This window comes from Myotis daubentonii, chromosome 15 (genome assembly GCF_963259705.1).
Source record: "Myotis daubentonii chromosome 15, mMyoDau2.1, whole genome shotgun sequence".
Classification (NCBI taxonomy): Eukaryota; Metazoa; Chordata; class Mammalia; order Chiroptera; family Vespertilionidae; genus Myotis; species Myotis daubentonii.
In genome coordinates this window covers 15,084,650-15,104,320 of record NC_081854.1, presented here as the reverse complement: position 1 = coordinate 15,104,320, position 19,671 = coordinate 15,084,650, and the positions used below count along the sequence as shown (strand labels likewise).

The following is a 19,671-nucleotide window of genomic DNA, read 5'->3' as shown; positions in this document are numbered from 1 at the left end:
ACCTGAAAGCCAGAATGTGCCCTGCCTGGGAATTGAACCATGATTTCCTGGTTCTTGGGTTGATGCTCAACCACTGAGCCACTCCAGCTGGGAGGCAAGAAGCTTTTAAGGAGACTTAGGTATATTTCAAAAGGACAGAGAAAGAATCTGCAATTACAAATTGCAGTTACATTTATTTATAAAGGAAATACTCTAAAAATATAGAGATAAGAGTCCTAGTCGGGAAGAAAAATTAAAGACTCTGAGGGAATAATGAGGCCTTTTGTTCATAACACAGCTACTTCCTGCACAGTGTAGGCAAACACAACTAAGTCCTTTCAGCCAAGTCCCAGTTTGCATTGCCATCAGTTCCTGCAATTTATAAAGAAGTGCAAGTTCCCAGCCATTTATAAATAGATGCCAAATAGTTGAGAGACTGAACAGAGATGGCATCTGATCTCCCAGAAGGCTGTGCTTCTGGAGTTTTCCATGTAGACACTACATTTCTCTCTACAGTCCCCTTCCCTTTGATCAAACTTCGTCTCCTAGGAAGAAGAGAATTCTACATCCTCCAACATGGCTGGTTTCTGATTAGTGACCTAAGTGGAGAGGAATGACATTCACCATCTACTTTGCTCTGATGCAGGTTTTTCTATGAAACCTGAAATGAGAGATTTAACAGCCTCTTGAGATTATGCGGCCTCACCCTCACACTTCACCTGCAGTCTCTCTAGCTTTGGGTGATGCCCTACTCTCAAACAGATTATGAGTCTTCAATAGGTCAATAATAGCTCCATAAAAGGTGAGGTCCTTTATAATTCTGTGAGCATCAGTTTGAAGTAGGACATTTGCTAAGCATCTCTTATATTACCAATGTTTCCAATTCTATTCTATCAACTAAGGCTACAGGGTGCTACTGAACTTATGCAAATAAGTTTATTGCCATAAACTTAAGAACACTCCAGAGGGCATTAGTAGCTTTGGGGAAGACAAAGGTCACCGTTGCATCTCACATAAGTGTTCTCTTGCCTATTCCCATCATCACCAGTGTCCAGGCACCCTCCACAGGTCTCCTTGGAAACGTGAGAGAGCTCATGTTCCTGTCAGTTTATCTATTACTCCTGCAGGTAATTACACAATAACTGTCCCTCCTGTGAAGCACTTGGTATCTCCTCCTTGTGGATATGGTGCAAATGGAACCAACCAGAGATGGCATCCAATGTGGAATGTTACATTATGTCAACAATAATGACAATGCCAGCTCACATTTTTTAGTATTTATTGATTCAAAGCAAGTCTTCTAAGCAATTTCCACCACCCCAAGTAATCTAATAGGTGCATTTTTTTATTTTTTTTAACTTTAAGAAGATAAGGGAGGGGAGGAGGATCACTAGTACTTGACATCTAACTCTACAGGCGCACTTTCAGTGGAGCTGACGGGGTTCGAGACTTTACACTGGTAGTTCCCAGCATCCTCTCTCATGACAGGTTCTATGGTGAGGGTTCTGTGGTCTTCAGATAGCTTCATCCTCTCCCTGAGCCGCAGACTCATAGCATTGAATAACCAGTTGATGGAGCTCTCATCTGTGTGGCAAGTCATGACCACAGAATCCTCATTCTCTGTGACTGTGGTGTTGCTGGCTAGGAGTGTGGGGACACTTAGTGGCCCTGTAAAGAAATAGAAGGTGAGAATGATTGAGTGTGGGCTTGAGACCGGGAACTATGCTCCTTCCTCAAAGATATCAGCCCTGACTCTGATTGTTCTGAGCTAATTTGGTTCCACAGTAAAAATTAATTAATTCTAAATTTGCCATCACTCCCCAGACCAAATCTACTGCTCTGAGCTGAAGATCCCTAGGCATGAAGGATATGAACCAATGATTGATCTAGGGATCCAAAGACATCTAATAAGGCCACTGTGATTGGAGTAAAAGATGGGGCTATGTCTGCAGATAGACCTCAAGTGACTCAGTTCAATTTCTCATGGTCTTTGTGATTCTGTTTAGGAACTGTGTCTCCCTATGCCTTACTTTCCCCTCAGTGAAGAAAAATGAATATTTGACTGCCAGGCGGGCCATGTACTAATCATAAAATATTCACAGTATTTGACATAAGTATTAGGAAGGAACACTGCTCAAATAAGAGGCATTTGTTATTGATGGACTTTACAAGAGAATCCCCTGGGCTGATCTCTTGTAGATGAGCTGCTGCCAGGAGCATCTTTTCACCTGCTCCTCCCTTGGGACACTGATCTTTCTCTAGACTCTCCTCAGTCCCCCAGAACAGTCAGATAATAATCTGGGGAGCTAGTCCAGTTGTGCTCTCCACACACAGTATAAGGCGAAGAAGGGTTCAGCCCCAACTAGTGACCAGATCAGGAGCCTTGTGACTCTGGCACATGGGAAACTGTTGCACTCACTCAGCCTTCACAGAAGTCAAAACCCAACAACCCAACCTGACACAGGTTCCAGAGGGCATTTGCACTTAGTACATTGTGACAGAGGCCTGGAGAGGGCTGCCTAAGCTAAGCTTCTCTGTGAGAAAGCCATGGAGCCCCTCAGGCCAGGCCCTTACAGAGCCCTTCAGGGTCTGTCTCAGGGACATGATCAGGGAAAGCAGCCCAGCGACCTGGACTGAGACTGGTCTCCCTCTGCTTACTCACTCCTATCAAATTGCTCCTTCTTTCTGTGGTGTATGATTGTGTGGCTGGAATCTGGGAAGGGAACTCTGACCTTAGGATGTTTGGCTCCACTGTGTGTGCCCTGCACTAAATTCCCAAACCCAGCTTGGGACATGATGCAGAGGGGGATGGAGGAGAGTCCAGGGCTGGCAGTCCTGTTGTGAAGTAGAATTCACCCACCAAACACCTAGAGGTCAGAGAGCAAGCACTCACGGTATACATTGAGCCGTCCAAATCCTATTACTCTTCGTGACTTTGGAAGGACGGCTGCTACGACGTAAATTCCTAGGTCCTGCACAGTGACGTTTCTTATGATCAGGGATCCATCAAGGTTTATTTTCTCTCGTCCACTGTATTCGGGACCTGTTAGATATCGACTAAACTGCCATGCAAGAGTCCCAATTAAATTATAGTACTTCGTCTCTATTCCCCTGTACCAAATAAAGCCTTTAACATTGGGAGGCGTATTGCGGAGATGTAGAATCACATCCTGCCCTTCAACAGCACTGGTTGAGGCAATAGCAAATCGCGCAGTGGTGGCCGGGATCCAGAAGGTTAAGAGGAAGACTAGAAGGGAAGAGAGAATTTGATCAGTATTTTGATCTATGTATTGGGATGGAGAGATGAGGCATTTCTCTTCATCTCTCAGCCTTAGTCTACATGTGAGTTCGTTTGTACATCTCCTTGGTCAAGGTCATCAACATGGCCACCATGGCTTCAGCACCTCGGAACCTATGCTTCTTGTTTTCAATTCTATTTCCCAGCTGTCTGTGTGGCTGTCCTCCTTACTTCCCTCAGATCCCTGTTGACACTCGGTGACCTTCTTGGAAGACCTTCCCAGACCATGTCCTCTAAAGACCCTCTATCTTCACTCTTTGACCTGTCCCCGCTCTGTGCCCTTCAGGGCTCTTGTGGGTACCTGATGTCACAAGTAGGTCTTTTCCCCTCTCTTTTCTCCCCTTATAATGTGAGCTGCATGAGGGCAGGGGATTTTGTGATCTTGTGCCCCCAGTGCCTGCAATAGGCTGCAAACACCTGTTGGTGAATGAATGAGTATCCCCAGGCTTGTCCACGTCCGATGTTGTATTTTCCCATATTTGTAGCTGGTGGTGGGGACAATGTTTAGCACACCTGGTTAAAATGATTCTGGTATCACCTGAAATAAATTTTCATGACTGTGGTCAGTTGTCAAAATTTAATACTCAGTGATCAATAACTTAGCAAATGAACTGCAATTGAGGTTTCCCTGCCTTTCACCACTTCCACATGATGAGATATTCCTGTTGCTGAGCTTCCTCTCTCATACTACTCTGCAGAACTGCCCTCTCAGTCAGATCCAAAGGGAACCCCTTCCTTCCCTCACAGAGTGCTGTCCTCCCCAGGAGATCTTGGCCAGTCTCCGACTCCCAACCTCCCTTCCATTCCCTGGGATTGTCCCCTCCTTACCGGCCAGTAGGAGCCCCAGCCAGGGGACACGTCCTCTGTGGGCAGAAGCTGCAGGGAACACCATGGGGACTGCTGCCTGCTCCGTCCCTTTCTCTGAGAGAAGAGCGTGAGTTCCAGTAAGGCTCCCAGACACCTCTGTCCAGACTGGTGGGATGTGCTGTCCCTCCTCCCTGTGTGTGAGCCTCCTGCTCGGGCAAGATAACCTCCCTGGTCATGTGGGCCAGGGCAGGGTCAAGGCCCAGGACATTCCCCTCATTTTTTCCAACCCTGTTGCCCCTTTGAATTTACCTTTACTCTGTATTTTGGTTTCCTGGAAACTGCTGAAGCCTCTGACAACACACACACATACAAACACAAACTTACACATGCACAGACACATGCCCGGAAAGCACTGGCCTGGGGTGTCCAGTTCCTGGTCATTTTCCACAGCTCCCTGTCAGTGCACATTTGACTTTTCTCTTCAGAGCAAGAGGTCTGTGGCTGTTATGGGTCTACTCAGCGAGATAGATAAGCGACTCAGAATTTAAATTTAAGAGCCTTTATTAAGCTGGCCAGCTGACTACAGCTACAGCAACCTACCGAAGCAAAGGTTGAAGTGCAGTGCCAACTTCCATGGCCAGCAACTACAGTTACAGCACCCTGCCAGAGCAGAGGATGAACTGCAGCGCTGACTGCAAGAGTTACATTTTATTATTAAATTCTGAGGAGGCCCAGAGAAAAATGTGTCTTTCAAATTCTGGGCCCCCCAATATGGAGGAAACTCTCTTTATTTATACTTTTTCTAGTCCTTTGTCTCCCAAATTTGGAATGAGACTTCCAGGCCTTCTGAGAAAGAAGGCCTGCGTGCTGGTAAGGGACCATGAGACCATATCTGAAGGCCTGGTCAGATGTCAGTACCTTCCTATCTATGTGTTTTAGGAACAGACAGCATAGCATGACCCATCTGGCCAAAGCGCCAGATATGCAGCCCAGCACATTCCCCACTGGTTTTATGTACATGAGTCAAATCATTGACTCTTTTCGGTTATTGTTGGGGAGGGAGTTATATTGACCACTGAGGACTATAGAATTAATTCTTTGCCAAATAAAGTCAGTGGACCTGTTTATAAGATTAGGGCCTGGAATGAGGGCCTACTGAATCCTGGACTTTTTATTTTGCCTGGGCTGTCTTAAGCTGTGTGTTATGAAGCCATGTCAGGATCCTGTCGACCTTGATTGCTGTGGGGGTAGTCCTTTCCAGGAAGAAGTCAGTCCTTGGGTGACAAATTTCTTTACCCAAACAGAGTCACCAGGTTGGAAGGGAGGAACCGGATAAAGGCAGATCATCTTGGATGTGCTTCTGGTCTGCTTTCTGGGTAGACTGTAAAGCTTGAAAGAACTTGAGCAACTGGTGAGATGAGTTGTTCAGGGTCTGGAAGAGTCACTAGAATCTGTAAAGGCCCCGCTGGTTTTAGGGCAGCCTCTCGGGCTGCTTCATCTGCAACCTAGTTCCCTCTTGCTTCTGGGGAGTTCGTGCCAGTTGTCCCATCGTCCTTGCTCTGCTCATGTTTGTCTAACTGCCTACTATATTACCTCAAGGATCCTGGTTCTGAATTCTTTCATGGAAAAAGGGCGTTGGATTTCTTCTGTAACTGCTTTGAGCTGAGGAGGGTCAGAAGTTTCTCTCAGAGCCAAGGGATACTTGCTGTCTGTCAAAGGGACAATGAGGCCTGGGCACAGGAGGAGGTGGGCTTTTGACCTGGCGGAGACAAACTATAACAAATGGTATTGTGGGAGGGAAAGAAAACATTTCAGTTTTAATAACCTCTATTGAAATATAGATTTTTTTCTCCTTAAAATTACCCCTCTTTTTATTAAAATACTAATTTATTTACTGTATTCAATTTGGCCTGATTGTTTGCATAAACATAACAAGAATGGTAACCAACTACCTTTGCTGGAATAATATTATTGAATCTTAATGTGCCCCATAGGGCCAAGAAGCCAAGCCATCCAGCTGCCATCAGGCCTGTCTGCAGTACCTGCTGCCCATTGTCCCTGCTTCAGGCCCTTCTCAGCAGCCCTCCTACTCATCGTGGCCCATAGTCCATGGGGGTTCTGGGCTCCCCTTCTACTCTGACCAACCGCCAGTGATGGTAGGGCATGGGTCTGACGCCACTGCCAGCGCCAGCTATTTTCAGGGCTCTCAAGCAGGATACCAGACTTTCTCCATGGCACTCTTATTGGCTTCAAGTCTTCAGAGCTCAGACAGGACTCTTTAAAATATGATACTCCAGTCAAAGTTTCCAATTAATAAAACCACTATAGGAAACTGGTTTTATTGAATTTATTCAAAGAAATATGTTGCCATGATTTATTTAGCATTGCCAAATTTCGGAGGAATTATTTAAGGAGAAAAAGCCACTGACCTGCCTTAAGATCTTCTGATTTTCCTTGTCAGTCCTTTTTAAGGACTCTCCAGAGTTATAACAAAATAGTAACTGTTGTATTTCTTTTATCAGCCCCCTCTATGTACTTTGGCATAACTATTTACTCTCTCTGGCTTACTGGCCTGTACCATTTGATTAATTTCCTTTCAATATTTCTCTTCTCCTTCTTATCACATACACAACCTTTCTAAATTTTATACTTCTAAATTAGCCTTTAAACCTTCTTTCTATGTCCTTTAAAAATGCATAACTATCCTCAGACCTTCTACTCAGTAATTCCTTATTCTTAGAAACCTCAATCCCTTAATGATTACTGTAAAGTAAATAGCCAGTATTTCTTAGATTGTATTAGTCTAATTTAGTATTGGAAGGGTTAGAGAACAAAACGGGGCAGAGAAAAACTTACTGTGCTCAGTAGCAGCTTTCAGCCTTGAGTCCAGCATAGTTCAGATAAGTAAAAAAATAAACAAAACTTCTGGTCTGCTTTTCTGCATTAACCATTTCCTTAGCTGCTCTCCCTCCTAGATTTTTCTTCTCTACTCTAAGCCCCAGAGGCTCAAATTCTTCTCCTCCTTTACCACCTTTGACCTCTCTGACTATCCCCCTGTCCCCCAGCCTAGGGCTCCTCCATCTCAGCAGGCTGAGAGCCTACCACCCTATCTAGTGAATCCTACCACTATTACCACATCTCACACCCGCTCTGGAGCAATTTTCAGCTCTCTTACTCCCCCAGTTAGAGTGGATGCTGTCCCCAACAGAGACCTACTGTAAATCTATCAGGAAGGGCAGGCAAGTCATAGGTCTCGGGACCACATGATAAATATCCAGCAGTCCCTCTCCCTCACCCTATACAGGCTATAAGAAAATGTACTAATCTTAACCTATTAAGCCTTTGTTTAAACTTCTTTGGGTTGCAACCTTATACCTTTAAATTAACCCTAGACTTCTAAAATTTTAACCTAACACAGCAAAATTATACATTAGGGAAAAGCAATTAAAAGTTCTCTACTTTCTTCCCCTTAAAGCAGGGTTTGCCCTATCTTTAAACAAACAACAGAAAGAGATAACAAATACTCTTATGTGTACAGCCAGACAGCACAAATTAGGTTTCACTTCATATAGACTCTTACACTTACATTCATACACCAGACAGTTCAAGTTTTTGACTTCTACCAAATGTTTACTTAGAGTTTAAGCAATCCAACCAATTCCTGACTAATTGCCTAAGGGAGCTCCATGTCTTCCCGGGAGGTGGTCATGATCCCCTTCCACTCACTTCGAGTGGGCCTGATTGATAGGGGGTCGACGGAGATGACTGACCCTGACCTATTTTGACAAAGACAAAGACAACAAGGAACAAAGACAACAAACACCAGACAGACAAACCCGGTGCAGCCTAAAGCCACACAAATCAGGGGTCCTGGCTACTGCCATGGCCGCGGGTTAGGACCAGGAGTACCGCTGCGTCCAGCCCTCCATATAGGTCCTTCCGTGGGACGTCCCAATTCCAGATTAATGACCGGTCTTCCTTACCGCTCTCTAGAGTCCAGGTGGCTCAGTTTCCAAATTGAAAGTTTTGGATGGAGTCTCCTCCAGCTCCCTGGGACCAGGTATGGAGACTAGAGGCCTCCTTGATAGTCGTTCCCCACAGTGATGTGGGGTATCTCACTGCATGCCTGGCCATAAATGGGAGAGAGCCTCCTGCCTTAAATAGGGGGTCCCTCACACCCCTACCGGGGATCTCGCTGGGGCCTCCAAATATTATGGGTTCACTCAGCGAGATAGACCACCGACTCAGAATTTAAATTTAAGAGCCTTTATTAAGCTGGCCAGCTGACTACAGCTACAGCACCCTGCCGAAGCAGAGGCCGAACTGCAGCGCTGACTGCAAGAGTTACTTTTTATTATTAAATTCTGTGGAGGCCCAGAGAAAAATGTGTCTTTCAAATTTTGGGCCCCCCAATATGGAGGAAACTCTCTTTATTTATACTTTTTTCTAGTCCGTTGTCTCCCAAATTTGGAATGAGACTTCCAGGCCTTCTGAGAAAGAAGGCCTGCATGCAGGTAAGGGGCCATGAGACCATATCTCAAGGCCTGGTCTGATGTCAGTACCTTCCTCTCTATGTGTTTTATGAAGAGACAGCACAGCATGACGCATCTGGCCGACGCGCCAGATATGCAGCCAAGCACAGGGCCACCTCAGGAATATTGTCACAGGGATGCTCCAGCTCTGCATTGGATCTCCTGTGAAACTTTGTAAGGATTGGGATGCACAAGTGACATTTTTGAAAGGCTGCTTCAGCAGCTGCCCAGTTACATGGATGCCAGGATGAGACCCTATGATTTGAGGGTGGGGGGCTCTGCCCCTCTCCTGTGTACAGGGAGGGTCTCCACATCTTGTTAAAATGCAGATTCTGACTCGGCAGGTGTGTGGTGGACCAGAGACTCAGCATCTAACAAGCTCTCAGGGGAGGTGGAATATATTTTCCTGCGGAGCCCACTTGCAACAAGGCTGATGGAGGCACATGGCCTCCTGAGAGGATGCCCCTCTCACTCCAGCTTTTGCCCTTGATACGTCTTGGTCTTTGGTCCTTCACCACCACACAGAGAACCCCACAGGACTCAAACTGGGGATTATTTCTGGTGGTGACACAGAAACACAGCTGGGCACCTGGTCTTTTCTGTGTTTTCAAATCCCCTGGGAAGTTGGGATTTCCTCCTGACAGGAAGGCCGCAGAGGTAACTGGCGGAGAGAAGGCATCAAGTTGGTTGATGATTGCAGAGGGGACCCTCCCTCTATCTCAGGTTGTCACCAGCCTGGCCGTTGTTTCCAGAGACAATGACCCCATCACCACGAATCTCAGAAGGACCTGCAGTTTCCAGGTGTGAAGGGTAAGGTGTGAAGCAAGAACTGTGGTGGGAGCTCAGGTGGCTGTGGGCTCCATGGTTCTTGGGGAATGTTTTCAAGGAGACCCTCCTCTCTTTGTGGGTTGACCCTCTCCATGTCCGCCCTGACTGTTCTAGCAGCTTCTGTCCTCTGCCTGGGGAACTTTTTTGAGGTCACCTCGCCTTATCCATGTGTGGTTCCAGTTATGAGTAGGGGAGCACCATAGAGATCCCTGAAAAAGCAGCTGCCCCTTGTCCCTGACAAGGTCAGAAATGTCCAAAACTGTGAAGGATTGTAATGAGTATTTCAACTGAATTGGTGTCACATGACTGCAAGCAAGATCTCAAATACTGAGGAGAACAACAGTTCTGTAGCTTATTTTATACATTATTATAGAAGGAGAAGTTGAAAAAAGTTGCATGAAATCTATTGGAAAGTGAAGGAAAGCATAGCAGGGAGATCTGTAGATATAAATAAAAAGCAAAATGGAGAAACACATACTGGTTTTGCTTAGGAGGCTCAGGACAGTTAACATTTCCAGCAGGTACAGAGGCTGTGCAGGGAACCAGGCAACATAAGCACTCTGTGGTCTTGTATTCTGGTTCCACTGGCTCTGCCGTCAATGGGTCTAACAAGAAAATTGGCTAGAGGTATGTGATATCAAAGGTATGTTATCCATGATGCATAAGAACAGGAAAAGGGCTCACTTGAGGTAATGTTTGACATTTGCTAAGGAAGCTGTGGGTCTGGGACATGACTACCTGACATCACCTGCCCAATGAGGCATTTGTGATCAGACAACACTGTGCGTCACTGAACTTGTCAGGCCTCTCTGTGGCCCCCTGGGATTATCAGGTTTCTTGCGCAGCCTCTTTTCCATTCACAGTTTCTGGAAAGAGCAGGTGGGACGGTGCAGACATGACGGAGGGGCCAGAAAAATGTGTTGGTCAGGGAATTGAAATAGGTCTCCTTCTGCACCTCCTTAACCAAAGCCCAATTCAAGTGTGGATTTCCTGTGTTTTGTTTTTGCTTCTCAATATTGCCCCCTGGAAGGCAAAAGGAGACCTGCAGGCAATGTCAGGTACTGCACAAGGAATGAAGCCGAGGCTCAAGATGGTTGGAGCTCAGTGTGAGCACTGGAGAGAGGTGATCTCTGATTCTAGACTAAGAGCCAGCCATCCGGGGCTTGGTCCCTGTGTGTCTCATGCCTCCTGACTGCATCCCAGGGCAGGCTAAGCACAGTGAGAGGACTGGCTTTGTCCAGAGTATTATGAGTCCAGTGTCTGGGGAGCTGTCCCCTCTGGTGGATATGCTGTTTCAGGAGGATGTGCCATTCCAAGTTTTCAAAGCCAGGGCCTGATAAGGGCTCTTTTGGGAGAGGGTGCTGGCCTGGATTGTTCATCCCCAAAATGCCCTCTGTTTCCTATCACAGCATTAGGATGTTCCATCAGTCCCCTGTGTCCCTATCTGTTATCTGCTATAGGACTCCCCACAGGGCCCAGGTTCTGGAGAAGTTCCACAGGGAGTGTTAACCAGGGGACTATGTGTGTTCTTCTGTTAGGGGAGGGGAGCCCCCGTTGAATCCTCGGCACCTTTGAGATGGAAACAACCCCAGATCCTGGGTTCTCCTTTCCCATCCTTCTGACGAAGTTCCCCATGTTTCCCAGGACACCTTGGGATGGTGAGATGTCCTTAAGGGCCACAGGCAGCTGTATACAGATCAGGGACCTTGGAGATGGGGAGTCATCCCCAAATTTCCTTGAGGTGGGTGTGAGCACCCTCCTGTCTTGGTAGAAACTCTATCTTGTATGGAGAATTCATAATGTCTGCAAGGTCAGGGATCCGTGATAACAGGAAGAACATGGCCTGCTTTCCAGGCCCTGAAGATATGAGGGTTGGGGAGGGCTGTGATTTCCTGGTAATGAAATCAGAGTGGTCTGGTCCCTAACTGTTAGGAGGTAAATATCCAGCTTCCTGACTATAAATGATGTAAACACCTGGACCTGGGACGTCCCCTTGTAAAAAGGGGCTGTGGCTACTCCCAGGCTGACACCAAGGCCTTCGTGTGGATAAGGAACATGATCTGATTGCAAGTGTCACCCATGGTGACCTGCTTCCATTATATGGCTTCCCTCAACCACTTAATGAGTGTTTACTGAGTATCTGTGGTGTGTGTGGTCAGGGCTGGACCCTGGGAACACCACAGAGAGCAGGAAATACATGGGACCTGCGCTCATGGAGTTTAACTTGTGAGGAGAAACAAGCTCTAAGATAAATGTTCCATAAACATTTGTGTAGAAAAGTCTTTCACAGGAAGAATTAGGTGCTTGTAAAATTATCAAAGGGCTAGAAAAATGGAAGTTGAAGAGTTGCCAATGGAAGTTGGGTTTAAATGTCATGCTGGCACAGCCCCCTCCCACAGGCAAAGAATTAGCTGTGTCTGCCTGAGGCCACCCATCAGCCATCACAGTAACAGAAAAAATGAGCCCATCTCCTTTCCAGCTTCCAAATTACACACAAGTGCATCTCAGAGGCTGAGTTTAATTCACATCTAGATTCTCATCACAAGGAGTGGGGGAATGGAGTATTTAACCTTTCAGTATAACTGATATCAGACAGAACCTGGAAAGGGGTGGAACATAAATATCATGTGTCAATACATGGCATGTCTGAGCCCACTTGCAGACTGTGGGACTCTAGGCAAGTGATCCCACCTCAAAAATCTTCAGTTTCCCTATATGATATCACACAAAGATAATTAGTTTATTTCCTGGTTCTTAGAACTGAGCAACAAAAATACTTGGAATTTTCTGATTTATAAGGGTTGATTAAATTTTCTTTTGTGATGATGAAGAAACTCTGACAGGCCTCTGGATAGATGCAATGTAAGGGCAGGTCACCATAAAGACAAAACCTTGCTTAGAGGATGGAATTTTCCTGAAGAAATGAGGGTACATAAAATGTGTAGGAATTTTTGGCCGCCAATATAAGAAGTGTTTAAATCTGAAGATAATTTTCATGAGTTCATTTGAGCCAAACTGATGAGAATTGCTGGAAAGCCAAAACTCAATAGACTGAGAAAATGTTTCAGAGAATGGGAGTTTTACTTCTTATTTTATACATAACAATCAAAGAAGAAGGCGTAAGGGGTTACATGAAATCCATTGGTGAAATATTAGAAGGTGGGAGAAAGCAAAGTGCGGAAATCTCTGAGATTTGATAAAAAGTAAAACAAGTAGACACATAGTAATTTTATATGGGTGGGTGCCGAATAGTTAACAGTTAACAATTAACAGGATGACAATAATAATGAGGGGTTCTGCAGTGCAGTAGGCAGTCTGGAAATAAAGAAATTAGACAAACATTCCATAGGTATGCTATTGTAGACAGGATCCATTAAACTGAAGATTGGCCTTTGTTAGGGAAGAGATTGGCCTAACACATGACTAAACACCATGGCTATCTTTTGTTTAGAAAATGTTCATTTCAGACCATCCTAACTGGTTACTGTAGGTCTCTGAGTTTGTAAACCCCACCACAGGCCTCCCCGAGCTTGTCAGGTTGACTATATGGCCTGTTTATGTTAACACTTTCAAATTTTGGTCGCAAGTTTATCTAAAGGATGCATTAATGACCAACATTTTTATTGGATGATGTGCTCCCACAATGCAAAGAAGGCTCATTCCTAGGAACTATTAGTGTAAGCATTTGTCTTGCTGAACAACCAACCAGTGGGGATGGGTCAAGACTGTAACATTGGATGGAAATCATGGCTGAATTTTCTTAAAAGTGAAAAGCAGGTTAAGGGGAGGCAGGAAGGTTCCATGGGAGTTCACTAAAAAAAAATCACTCTGGATTATTTCTCACCGATATTCCAAGTTTTATTCTCTGTCTCATTCTCTATGTTTTGCATCTAGTATGACATATACTCATAGTTTGAGGACAAACTATAAAACACTTCAATTATTATAATCTGTCAACGACATGGGTTCCCATTTTCTATGGTCCTTATGTTTCCCATTGGAAATGCTCAAGTGCTATTCATTATTGACCTGATTCCTGCTAGTTTTATAATTGGAAGCAATAATCTTAAGGTATATACAAAAACAAGACTCTAAGAACACAATGCTATAAATTACAATTACCATCTAAACATTCCAAAGTCAAGGAAGACAGTAATGTTTAATCAGTAAATTTCCTATGTCTCAGCAGCTATTATGGAGTACCTTGTTTATAAGCTTCTATTTTTATTAATATAGTTTAGTAATCCTCCATAGGTTGAAGTGTAAGCTTATTCCCATAATCATGTTCTAGCATTTTTAAAAGAAAAATATCTTTCTCAATATTTCTTTTCTACTAACTTTCTAGATCTTCCCATGATCTTCCTGGTTGATCACTTTTTAGTCATTCAAAAATAACCAACTTATGAAAACATGCTCAAGTCGCTAATCATCCGAGATATGCAAATTAAAATGACAGTGAAGTACCATCTCACACTGTCAGAATGACTATCATCAACAAATCAACAAATGACAAGTGTTGGCAAGGATGTGGAGAAAAAGAAACCCTCCTGCACTGCTGGTGGGAATGCAAACTGGTGCAGCCACTGTGGAAAACAGTATGGAGTTCCTCAAAAAATTAAAAATGGAACTTCCATTTGACCCAGTAATTTCACTTCTAGGAATATATTCCAGGAAACAGAAACACCTATCAGAAAGGATATATATGCACTCCTATATTCATGACAGCACAATTTACAATAGCTAAGATCTGAAAACTATCTAAGTTCTCAAGAGCAGACGAGTGGATTAGAGAACATTGGTACATCTACATGATGGAATACTACGCTGCTGTAAAAAAGAAGGAATTATTACCATTTGCAACAGCAGGGATGGAACTGGAGAACATTTTGCTCAGTGAAATAAGCCAGTCAGAGAAAAATAAATATCACATGACCTCACTCATTTGCGGAATATAATGAACAACAAACTAATGAACAAAAATAGAACCAGAGACATAGAAGCATCGAACAGACTGTCCAACCGATGAGGGATGACGGTGGATAAGAGGGTAAGAGAGCAACCCAAGAACTTTTATGTATGCATATGAGCATAACGAATGGACACTGACAGTAGAGGTGGTGAGGGCATGTGCTGGTGTGTGGAAGCGGCTGGCAGGGGGTGGGGTGGGGAGGACAATGGGAGGAAAAGGAAACTCATGTAATACTTTAAGCAATAAAAAATTTAAATTTCTTTAAAAGCATAAAAGTGCTTTTCTTCTGGTGGGAATGCAGACTGGTGCAGCCACTATTGATGACAGTATGGAGTTTCCTCAAAAAACTAAAAATGGAACTCCCATTTGACCCAGTGATCCCACTTCTAGGAATATATCCCCGGAAACCAGAAACACCAATCAGAAAGGATATATGCACCCATATGTTCATAGCAGCACAATTCACCATAGCTAAGACCTGGAAACAGCCTAAGTGCCCATTAGTAGATGAATGGATTAGAAAATTGTGGTACATCTACATGATGGAATACTATGCTGCTTTAAAAAAGAAGGAACTCCTACCATTTCCAACGGCATGGATGGAACAGGAGAGCATTATGCTAATTGAAATAAGCTAGTCAATGAAGGAAAAATGCCACATGATCTCACTCATTCATGGATAATAGAGACCATTATAAACTTTTGAACAGTAATAGATACAGAGGCAGAGCTGCCTAAAACAGATTGTCAAAATGAAGTGGGAAGGCCGGGGGAAGTTGGGGGGCAGGAGGGAGGCGTATAAGAGATCAACCAAAGGAATTGTAGGCATGCGTATATGCATAACCAATGGACATGGGATGCTGGGGGGTGGGTGAGGCTAGGGGATAGTCAACGGTGGAGGGGGAAAAAAAGACACATATGTAATAGCCGTTGTAATACTTTAAGCAATAAAAAAGTGCTTTTAATCTTAAAAAAAAATAAATAACCAACTTGCCCAGCCATTGTGGATGAGTTGTTGAGCACCAACCCATGAACCAGGTGGTCACAGTTCAATTCCCACTCAGGTCACATGCTTATTCAGTGAGCTCCTTCCCCCGCAGGGGACATGCACAAGGCAGCCAATCTATGTATGATTCTCTTTCATCATTGATGCTTCTCTCTCTATCTCCCACTCCCTTCCTCTCTCTGAAATCAATAAAAACAAATATTCAAAAAACCTACTGATTAGGAAAAACTACTTACTTTTAAATTCCCTTAAAAAAAAAAAAAAGAACACAACCCATTCCTTTTCTTTGCAATAGCATCCCTTCTAAATTTCAGAATGTTACCAGAAATGGAGTCAGGTCCTGAACTGATTTGCTTAAGGCCGGCCTGCAGTGTGTGGGTTCTTGATTTGGTGCAAGAAAGATTTTATAACATGAGTTCAGGTGATTTTGAAAGTATGTTTTTTAAAGCTTGGAACAATGAAACAAGGAAAGGCTTAGGGTAGATACAGTAGGAGGGAGAATAGGCAGGACTGTTTGGGCTCTCTAGCAACATGGGAATGAAGTGAGTCTAGGTGGGGCTACTGTCAGCTCACAGGTAAAAGAGTTTAGGGGCAACGTCAATGGAATTAGTCCCGGACAAGATGCTACTGCCCATTGCTCCCCTGGTTGCAAGATTCATGGGGATCTCATAGAGATTAAAAGAAAGAAAATTCCTCAACTAGGAGATCTGGGGGGTGGGGGTGCCACGAGGAGGGCACACACTGGCTTTTTTGTCTTGAGCGATTTTATTTACTTTCCAAAGTTGCAGATTTAGTGGAGGTCTCAGGGGAAGATCTCAACAGCATTTTGATCAGCTTTCCCAGGTGTCCCTTTTAAGGGTCATGTTCTCTAATAACAAGTCAGTGCCAGGGAAGGCAGTCTAAACCTCATTATCAGCAATATAACATGGAAGGGTAGGCCTCACTGGGGGCATTTTTGCCCATTACTAGGCACCCGAAGCTCTCTACCCTGATGGCCTTCTGCATCTGCTTGAAAATTGCTTGGCAAGTTTGTTCAGCTGTCTGTCTCAGTTGCCTAATTCCACTTGCCAAGGAATTTTCCTAGTTTCTTACTATCCTGTCTCAAAAAGAGAAAACATAAAAAAGTATTATTAATAATACAAAAGTTATCATATACACCTTTAGTCATTATTAAAAATCGGGCTATATAGACAATGTTTGAGAAAAGTCCAAAGAAAAATTGTAACTATTATTATCACTAGTATTCAAAGACAGGTAAAGATAATCAATTTGTAGGTATATAGGCCTTGTCAGTGTCTTGGGATAGTTGTCGATCTCTGTTGTCAGTGAACTCTCATTCTCAAAAGTCTTTGTTCAATATAGGTGGAGGCAAGTATCAGAGACAGGACAGATGTCCATTTGTGGTTGGGCACCTGATAAAGTCCCTTCAAACAATGTTGGGGAGTCTTTCATTGATATCTTTTCCAGTTGACAGAAGAAGTCATGGTCTTTGAAGTCTTCATGCGCTGAGAGCACTCCTGTAAATAAATGTCACTAATTTATCTGTCCCTATAAGCTGGTTAATAAGTTCTTAATAATGATGCAGAATGTCTCCTTTTTCATAAGGTTGATTCATAAGTCCCTTCATCTAGGTACATGGGGTTACTGGTGTTTCCTTAATGAGGAGAAAAGCTATGTGTTTACCAAAAAAGTAGATTCCAGGTTGAGAAGAACCATAAGGAGGGCTTTAGGCCAAGGGAGATTAAAAGCGTCTGAATATTCACTAATTTGGTCCTCCGCTACTCCTACTCTACTGTTGATACTTTCAATGGTGTTTTTTATTGCAGCTATATCGCTCTTCATTTCTTCTTGGGTCTTTCTTAAGTTGTTGATTTATTCATCTGTTTCTTCTTGCTTCTTGTGTACGTTATTGATTTTTTCCTCCATCTGGTTTATGCACTCTAGGACCCTTATTCTGAATTCTTTTTCTGTCATGTTGCATGGCTCTGTATCACTTAGCTGCTTTTCTGGAGAGTCCTCTTTTACTTTCCGTTGGGGGTTTCTTTGTCTACCTATGTTTGATCTCACCAAGAAATATAGATATTGAGTCATTCAGTGGCTGCTCCCTGGGTGGCAGTGGCTCCTCGGGCTGTGGTTGCTCCTTGGGCGGTTGTGGTAGCAGCTGCTCCTCCATTGTTAGCAGGTCCTCTGATGGGTACTGTTCACAGCTGTGGTGGCTCTTGTGGCTGGTGGAGGGAGGCTTCACACACAGCAACTGTTCATCAGAGAGAGCGTGTAGTGATCAGGAGGCTGCTGTTTCTTGGATCTGCTGTGTTGATTTAAAGGCACAAAATACAACAGAACAAGGCACAACGTACCAGGCACTGAACACAAATGTATTTACGGTATTAATAACCCCAAATAAAGGTGGCCACCCGAGCTAAGAGCATTGCAGGATCAGGAAGAAAGAAGAGAAAAAGATAGAAGAGAAAACAGAAGGAAAAAGAAAGTAAGAGAGAAAAGAGAATGAAGTAGAAGAGGGGAGGAGACTATTCATATGCGGAGAAAACCCCCATAGAACCACCACAAATCCCAATAATTTCCAGCAACGGATCCCTGGAGATGAATAGAAACTACAAACAACCAATAATATCAAGCGAGGCAAGGGAAACCAGAAGCACAAAAATATCTGGGGGCCAGCATGACCCACGAGTGTGGAAGGGCTCCCCCAGGGCTCCTGGCAGAAGGGAACACTGTAAATAAGCCCACAATAGGACTGGATGCAAATGGGCAGCCTCAGATTCTGCCAGTCGGCTGGCTACTTGGTGCCAGGGGCCAGAGAGCATGCACAGAGACTCCGCGGGCACAAAAATAAAAAGAAAAAACAGAACAACCTCACAAACAATCCTTAGGAAAACCCCAATATACTCAACAATCAAGCACACAACAACAAAACAATAGAGGAAAGAAGAAAAAAATTTGGATAGTGAAGAAAGATAAGGGAAAGATATATAAGGATTTAGAGTAGGTGATTGGAAATAGGATATATAAGTAGGGTGAAATTTAGACAGGGAGTAAAAAGAATAGGGAAAATCTAAAGCAGGAATAAGGTACGAGAAACAGGACAGCAAAGGGGGAAAAGTGGGGAAGAGGGTTTTAGCACAGAGGCAAAATTGAGGTAAAGAAAAATGATGCTAAAGGAACGATGAAAATAGAGTGGAGAACACTAGTCCCAAAATAAAATAAAGAGAAAATAAAATGACACTTTAAAAAATGGGAAAATGGTAGCAGTAATAATACTGGTTAAAAATAAAAATGTATTAATTAAAAGAGTAAAATCAGGTGATAAAAAAGGAAAAAAAAATGGTTTATTAGTTAAAAGGTGAAAAAAACAATAAAAACAATAATTAAAAATGTGCAGTAATGTAAGTGCTTCAGATCTTCTACTCTTCTTTGCGGCCCGCCAGGAATTCAGGATAATGTTGAATTTCCCTCTGATACACTGATACTCCGTGTTGTAAGCCACAGTCCTGATTTTAAGACAAGCCGTATTGGTTTCCCAGACAGCCTTTATCTGTATTTACAGAAGAGTCAGTTCGTGGCTCTGCCTCTGGGTGGCAGTATGTTGGGATTGACCTCTGAGGCTATAAGTACTCTCTGACAAGGTGTTCTCTATTGTACCTGAAACTGGCTTGGGAAAGTCCTCTGCCCAGAGCTGGTTCTCCAGCTGTCACTCCCTGCTCTGTTTTCCAGGCTCCCCAAAAACAACCTTCCCTTACAGGCTCTGCGACTGACCCCACCTGGGTAATCCCATGCACTGGGTTCAACAATCCAACGCACAGATTTCAGAGGAAGTGTAAAAACAAGAGCCTGGGAAGCTGTGTGAACAGGGCTCCACCTTCCAGATCTGTGTGGAGTCTCTGTGCATGCTCTCTGGCCCCTGGCACCACGTAGCCAGCAGACTGGCAGAATCTGAGGCTACCCATTTGCATCCAGTCCAATTGTGGGCTTATTTACAGTGTTCCCTTCTGCCAGGAGCCCTGGGGGAGCCCTTCCACACTCGTGGGTCATGCTGGCCCCAACAGCCGCGGACTTTTTGGGGCGCAGAGTTCACCGCCCCCTCCCCGCGAGCGCATTCCATTCTCAAACCTAAATTGCAAACCGCACATTTGGGGGAAGTCCAACCTTTCTGTGGGGAGAAGCAAGGCTCCTCTGAGTTCACATAGTCGACCTGCTTGAGAGCCCTTGCTTTTGTTTTAGTAGCCAATCTCTG

At 44.2% G+C, this 19,671-nt stretch overlaps 1 protein-coding gene across 1 annotated transcript in view; it reads right to left on the bottom strand.

Annotated features, from left to right (window-relative positions):
- Positions 1–1,369: 1,369 nt before the first annotated feature.
- Positions 1,370–19,671, bottom strand: part of LOC132217311 (carcinoembryonic antigen-related cell adhesion molecule 21-like) — a 28,462-nt gene continuing 10,160 nt past the window's right edge. The window contains exons 4-5 of the mRNA XM_059667398.1: positions 2,873–3,226; positions 1,370–1,647 (exon numbers count right to left, since the gene is read on the bottom strand). Coding sequence (XP_059523381.1) covers positions 1,370–1,647; positions 2,873–3,226 — 632 coding nt within the window. The remainder of the gene's footprint in view (positions 1,648–2,872; positions 3,227–19,671) is intronic.